Source organism: Tripterygium wilfordii, chromosome 8, assembly GCF_013401445.1.
Source record: "Tripterygium wilfordii isolate XIE 37 chromosome 8, ASM1340144v1, whole genome shotgun sequence".
Classification (NCBI taxonomy): Eukaryota; Viridiplantae; Streptophyta; class Magnoliopsida; order Celastrales; family Celastraceae; genus Tripterygium; species Tripterygium wilfordii.
The window spans coordinates 8757638-8764762 of record NC_052239.1 but is presented as its reverse complement, the minus strand read 5'-3'; the positions used below and the strand labels follow the sequence as shown (position 1 = coordinate 8764762).

Here is a 7125-nt window from a genome sequence, read left to right as displayed (position 1 = left end):
CTCCAGGATGTCAGTCCCAGATTTACGAAATTGGACCAAGACAATGTGAAGTCAGCTTCTATGCTAGATAACATGTCTAGTCAAGTTGATCGTGCTTTTAATCTTCAAAACATTCAATATGAATATCTGAAGACTCAACCGACTAATCTCAAGAAGTCATAGGATCAGACAAAGGAGATCTTGCAGGACTATTGGTCTATTTTGTTTGGATAAACCATACTTTATATCTCTGAAATTACATGTTTTTCTTGTTTCTTTTCTTAAAGTTTAAAATTTACCCTAATGTCCTTAATGTTTCAAAAAGCAAGTGGCTTATGACTCGATTTCACTGTTCCGACAAGCGAGCATTGAATTTTACTTATGTGGCTATCGGGATGACAATTTGGCAAATCCATGTAATTAACAATTTTCAAAGAAATGCCACATCATAAATTAACCCTAAACCAAATCCCTTCTTCTGGTCGACCTAATCGAGAATCTTCGACACTCTCTCCCCCTGAAATCGCCCACCTCCTCTTCCTCCAGCTCCTCACTGTCACCACCCACCTCCTCTTCCTCCACCTCAATATCACTGTCAATCAATTCTCAGAAGAGTTAATCAAGTCAGGATCAACTAATGCCCATGAGACACTCATCTTCTTCTTTGGTCCAAGCTCCCTTTGGTGTGATCTTTCTCACAACAAGGGGATTTGCCCATTATATTGTTTTTTTAGGGGTGGGGGGTGGCGTTGATTGAGTTGAGGGAGAGAGGTTTGTGTGTTTGTGGACAAGATGGGCTCCCATCATCCATATCCAATTCCTCATCTCCTCTAGTTTTCGGATTTTCTTCTACAACCAATATTGATCCTTCCAAATCCTTCTTCTTTTCACAAATCATGAATGATGGTTGAAATTGTAAAGCTAAGGCTTTTTATTGGTCTGATGGATTTTTTTTGGATATGGTGGTTCATTGGCAAGGGCTTTGAAGCCGCTTGAATGGAGTTTGGTTGTAAGTTTGGATTAATGGATGTGTGCGCGTCTTGTTAAATATAGTTGGTCGAAGCTGAGGATGATGGAGTTGCTGACGGTGAAGTCGGCTAGATATGGTTGACACTGGTGTGGAAGAATGAAATAGAAATTACGGTTGGATTTTGACCATGTGTGATGATTTGACTAAAAATTCATTAATTTAATATTTATTTGGCAAAATTTTAACAAATGATAATGAAATATTTTATTTACATGAGAATGCCAACATGTCACTCTGGTTGCTAAGTAAGCAGTTCCTAGTAAAATTGATCGTAATAGTGAAGTTGGGACACATTTAAGGACATTTGAGGTAAATTTTAAAATTTAAGGATAGAAACAAGAAAAACGTGTAACTTCAGGGTATAAAGTATGGTTTAGCCGAACAGAATAGGACTGCAAAAGTTCAAAATTCAAAAGAGAGCCCTATTGCAACCTCAGATAGCCCGTAGGCTAAACACTTACCAAAGAAATTAAAAAAAAAATAGTATGGTAAATTTTAGTCACACCTCTAAGTCTAAAAAGACACCCCTAAGAGAACCCCTCAGAATTTTAAATTTTATAAATACATCAAAAGTACGCTAAATCTAAAACATTTTCAAAGAACACCCAAAGTCATAAAAACTGTAGACAAACAGGGGTAGAGGGGAAATCAAATGTCCTAGTTCAGGACAAAATAGAACCTGCAGCTTGACGGATCGAGTTTAACACAAGAGGGGGGGGTGAATTGTGTCCCCAAATTCCGATTGGAATCCCTTTTTAAATTTAAACAAATTAATGACAATTAACACATAGCACACAGATTTGGACTCTAATGATTATCCTAATCAATATTCAATCCAATGCAAGATGTGATACAATATAGTGAATGACCAAATATCAAATAATCAAGATTTGCACAAAACAGATTTTCAAACAACACACTGCACACAGATTTTTCAACTCAGGTTTCACCTATCAAATGATGTCGAAATACAACAAAATTTTTTATGCAATGTCACAACACCTTAATAAACACTATATCAAAATTTTAGATTAAAATTCAAAGTTTAAGTAAGTCTGCTAATCTCGGACAGATTAGGGTTTTGAAAATCCTGCAGTTTGAAACAAGTAGTAAATATAAACAAGTAAACAAAGAAATCAACACAGCGATTTATAGTAGTTCGGAGACCCTTCTCCTACGTCTACTACCTAGATTCACCAACCTAGGATTTTCCCAACTCCACTAAGGTGTGGTTTTAAGAGACCCACAAAACTCCTTACACCAAGGGTTTCTAAGAACTCCCTCAAACTTCAATGTTTACAATTTCCCCTAACAAAGGGAATTTCTCAATGGGATTTTCAGCCAAGGTTCTCACAGGTTACCTCAAAGGTATTTGGTGTGGAACTCTCAAGATTACAGCAACACTCTCAAGGATAGGATTTTAAGAACAAGAGAGGTTTAGATTGTAAGTAAACAAAGCCTAAAGGATATAGGAACTTCCCTTTTGCAAAAGCAAGAGTAGTGAGAAGTCCTTGATTGTAGAGGCTTGTATTGGAGAAGATTGTTGTAGCAAATAGCAAGAAAGCTTGATGATTGATGTACTTGATAGCAAGAGGTTTCTCTCAAGGATAATTTTCAATTTGCTTCTCCAAGTTGTATGAAAGGGAAGATCCTCTTTTAAAGGCAATTCTCTCCTATGCTTGCAGCCATTGGATCAAACTTCACGAGTTGATCTCTACCATCCATTGCAGCTCCTAATCTTGGTCATTGATGATTTGAGCAAACAAATCTCCACCATAGAGCATATAGACGTTGGAAGCTTGAGAGAAGTCAAGTTGTACCTTTCTTCCATAAATGTTGTCACAAGCACAACCCTTTGATCAATGTATGTCTTCAAATCTTGACCATTCAAACTCTCTTTAATTCTCAACCATGGATGTAGATTGTACTATGTCATCTTGTCCCTTCATTTTGAATCAAAGACTTCAAAAGTGATCTCTTAGTCAAGGATCTTGTTTGATTGCACCAACCTAACTTTCTTGGTAGCACATGTCTTGAGTGAAAATGTCAAGGATCTTGTTTGATTGCACCAATTCTAACTTTCTTGGTAGCACATGTCTTGAGTGAAAATGTCAAACAAGAATATATCACTAATGATAGAGAGGACAAGGTTTGTCCCACATATTTGAAAAGAGTTGTATCTCCATGAAGACCACAACCAATAGCCTCAATGTTTGATTCATTCAACTTGATTAAGTGCCTTAGTGGAAAGTTGGCAAATATAGGATTTTTCATAGTTTCCTAGAGCTCCAAGCTCATTCTTAGAAATAGGACTTCGACCACTCCTGAACATACTGAATTCTGAGCCATATGAGACCACAATGATGATTAACCTACAAGGAAATAGGAGGTAGAACTCCCCAATTGCATGTAAGCTCAAAGAGCTTCATATAGAGCGCATAGGTTAATTACATTAGAAAAACAACCCAGAAAATTTATATTACTGCATGATAAATCATTTTATATGTATTAGAATGTCCATGTAAAATTTCATAACAATCGGAAATCGTTTGGTCACTCAACCAAGCAATTAGATCACTAATAGTGAAACCGATAAATTCTAAGTGTAAATTCAAAGTCATTTTGCAAACTCAGTGTAAATGACCTTTTCTTTTGAACTTTACTAAATCAAATATGTTCATAGTGATGAAACTAAGATGCACACGAAATTTCATTTAAATCGGAGTTCATTTGGTTCACCACGTTCACAAAGAACACATATGCACAAAATTAGGTAAAACCTAGTTTTGGCGGAATTTAAGCATATGACCAAATATATATGTGATGCACTTAATTTCTCATGATTATAGTCCTAGAACATATATTAAACCTTCATGTGCATGTGGTTCAAGTTTCAAGTCATTTGGACCTAAGTTGGTTAAGATATGATAATTGGAAAATTGATGCTCTAACTTAATCCATGTATGTTTGTTTTCAAAACTTACTTTCCAGCACTATCTCAAAAATATATAGTCATTTAAATTCAATTCATATAAATCAAATATTGCTTTAATGTTTCATTATCATTTATAAATGATTTAATATCATCAAAATTAGACATATAGGACCATAGGTCCAACACAGCTAAGTGCAGAACATCCTCCACCAAGATCCCGGAAGTAGAAGTTTGAGCAACGACACAAGAGACCATGTAAAGGCAATCACTGAACGTCAGTCCCTTTAATGTTTCATTATCATTTATAAATGATTTAATATCATCAAAATTAGACATATAGGACCATAGGTCCAACACAGCTAAGTGCAGAACATCCTCCACCAAGATCCCGGAAGTAGAAGTTTGAGCAACGACACAAGAGACCATGTAAAGGCAATCACTGAACGTCAGTCCCATAAGATTAAAAGAGTCATTTGGATAGGTCTCACATTGAAGCTAGAAAGATTAACAAAATGAAATGCTATTCCCCAACAACCCAGGTCGTTATAGAGGATTAACAACTAAAAGTTGAAGTAATTGGAACGCCAAACAGACCACTCCCAGTATCAAGCGCCACTAATTGGAAAAAAAATACAAAATTAATTTACTTGATAGATAAGCTAATAATAGAAAAGAGACTTAGAATCCCACCGAGCTAATCTGAAAAGTCGAGTTCCCGTCAGAAAAAGCAAGGGGCGCCTCCAAATTGGAAAGCTTACGGCCGCTGAAACGCAGGAGTCGATCCCGGTGGGCCAAGATGAAATAATACTCGAAGCTTCCCTTCTTAACGGGCCAGTCGAAGAATTCATGGTGGAGAGAGACCAGTTCTCGAGGGGGTCGGAGAAGCGGTGATGTATCTTCAAGCTGAAGATGCGGCCTTCATGCAATGACAGCCTTTGAAGTGAAAGGGGACACGGATTGTGAATGCGAAGAGTATCAATCTGAAGAGAGACATACAAATCAGGATTTCGCCTCCGTGGTTGAGGTGGAGATCTTCTGTACTCTGTTTTCAAGATTATGGATATGGGGTGTTATGAGCTGAACCGTAAAAGAACACATGGTTAATATGAAGTCAACCTAAGTCGGGTGTCTTTTGTAAATTTAGGGGTCTGACTAAAGTTACTCAAAATATGCTCGACAAATGCCCATCAAGAGAGGAGGAGCGATAGAAGGGGAAAGAAATTCAGAAATTACATAGAGAAAGAACGAGAAAGAAGAAACTCCGATAAACTGAAATATTCAAATTCAGTAGAATAAGCCAGCATAGTTGACCTGCAATTTGAATCTGCTTAGTGCATAAAGAAGATACGAAGAGAGATGAGAGAGCAGATATATGGTAAAATCTTGATTTGGTTTGAGTAAACAACACAAACGAGACAGAGAATCTGATGAATAAAGGAATGTAAACGATAGAACAAGTTGTCCTTATCATCACCAACAATTTAGAGGAAATGACTACTAGCTAAATCTGGGGAATCTAGCTGGTAACGTCCATTAGTCCTGTTGAAGCAACCGAACTCGAGTAGCAACACTATTGATTCAGAGCTTAGACCAAGAAATGCAGATATAGACAGAGAGAGAAATGAGAGATCACGAACTTAAAAAAAGGTACAGATTGGAGTGAAATCTCACGACAGACTCTCGTGCGACATCGAACAATGGAGTTGGGAGATGCATAATGATTCAATCTCAGCCAATATGACTTATACTTTGTTGTTTCTTACCAAAAAGGTTAATTTTCCTAATGACAATCTGCGATTTTTTTAGCACAATTGATTGTACATTGTTAGTGGAAGTTAGTCTTTTGTAATCACCTACGTTATTAACTTATAATAATCGCACAAACCCACTTCTTTTTTTCATAACTTTGATGGTAATGATGGTCCACTGACCCCAAAATTGACCATAAAAAGACACTCGCGATTCCATAGAATGTTCGCGCGAGCTAACATGGCAAAAGAACAAACGTTACTTCCAAGGTGGGTTCCGTCGAAGCTGCTCGTTTGATTCGTCGAAATTGAGTGGAATTGAAACAAAAATTTTACAGTGATCAACTACTTGCATCCTATAAATATATAATCCAGCTTGGTCAGAAACTTATTCACCAACTGCTTATTCTATCTTGCAATTCACAGTTGTTTGAATCGACGAGGCTTTCTAGACAAATTAAGGAAAACAAAACAATGGGGCTTAGCAAGACATATTTGAACAACATTGAGAAGGCCTACTCTGCTTCGAGGCTAAGTAGACTCCAGGTATATACTAATATTTACATTGTTTTGCACATTTTAGTTGTGATTGTGTTTAGCTCTTGATTTGTTGATAGATTAAGAACGAAGATAACATTAAAGCAAGGATGCAAAGATTGAAGAAGGAGATGACAGAGATTGCCAAGGAGCACAAATACATAAAAGCAGGGCTAAGGGAAGTGAGAAATAAAATTAAGGAGATCAGGAGTGACTGTGCCCAACTCAGAGAAGAAACTAAGCATATGTTTGATCAAAGCAGATGCATCAAACGTCGACTCGATATCATGTTTCACATCTTGCAAGCACGACAACGTGGCGATTTTATTAAAGCACAAAAGCTTACCCAGTTCCTCTGCATGAAGTAAATCTTCAAAATGATAGACTTGATGCAGTTTCTTCTCCTCTTTGAGTCATCTTCGGGATTGTTCTTCGTGCTTCCAGGATTTCTCTTAGAGTTGATCTTGTTTACCTTGCCCCTTTTGATACGAGCCTGTTTTTTGTTCTTTTAGTCTCATATGGGTTTCTTGTTATCATTTGTTATCATTGGGCTTATTATCATAATTTGCTATTGATAGGAATAGTATGTTAAAGGCCATTATTTTATGTAATATTCAAACTCGATTTATTTATTTGAATAAAATATATTTAACATTTGAAATGAGAAAAGACATATTGGCATCAGTGTCTTTTATTCTGTATGATATATGAATTGGTGTGTAGAGTCTAAGCTTGCACACGGAAAATCAATTCATAAGTTCCTATCGAATATAAGTAAGCGATCATAGCTAAGACGAAATTGGACAAACCGTCGGCTTGGATGTGCTATAGTATTTCAGTATACCTATCTTGGTTACGGAGAGCGACAAAACTTGAACTTACTATACCAGTACACT

At 36.7% G+C, this 7125-nt stretch overlaps 1 protein-coding gene across 1 annotated transcript; it reads left to right on the top strand.

Annotated features, from left to right (window-relative positions):
* Positions 1–6104: 6104 nt before the first annotated feature.
* LOC120003215 lies at positions 6105–6874 on the top strand. The gene is made up of 2 exons (XM_038852094.1): positions 6105–6238; positions 6310–6874. The coding sequence occupies exons 1-2, from the start codon at positions 6167–6169 to the stop codon at positions 6595–6597; spliced, it is 360 nt and encodes a 119-aa protein (XP_038708022.1). The 5' UTR covers positions 6105–6166; the 3' UTR covers positions 6598–6874.
* Positions 6875–7125: the final 251 nt, after the last annotated feature.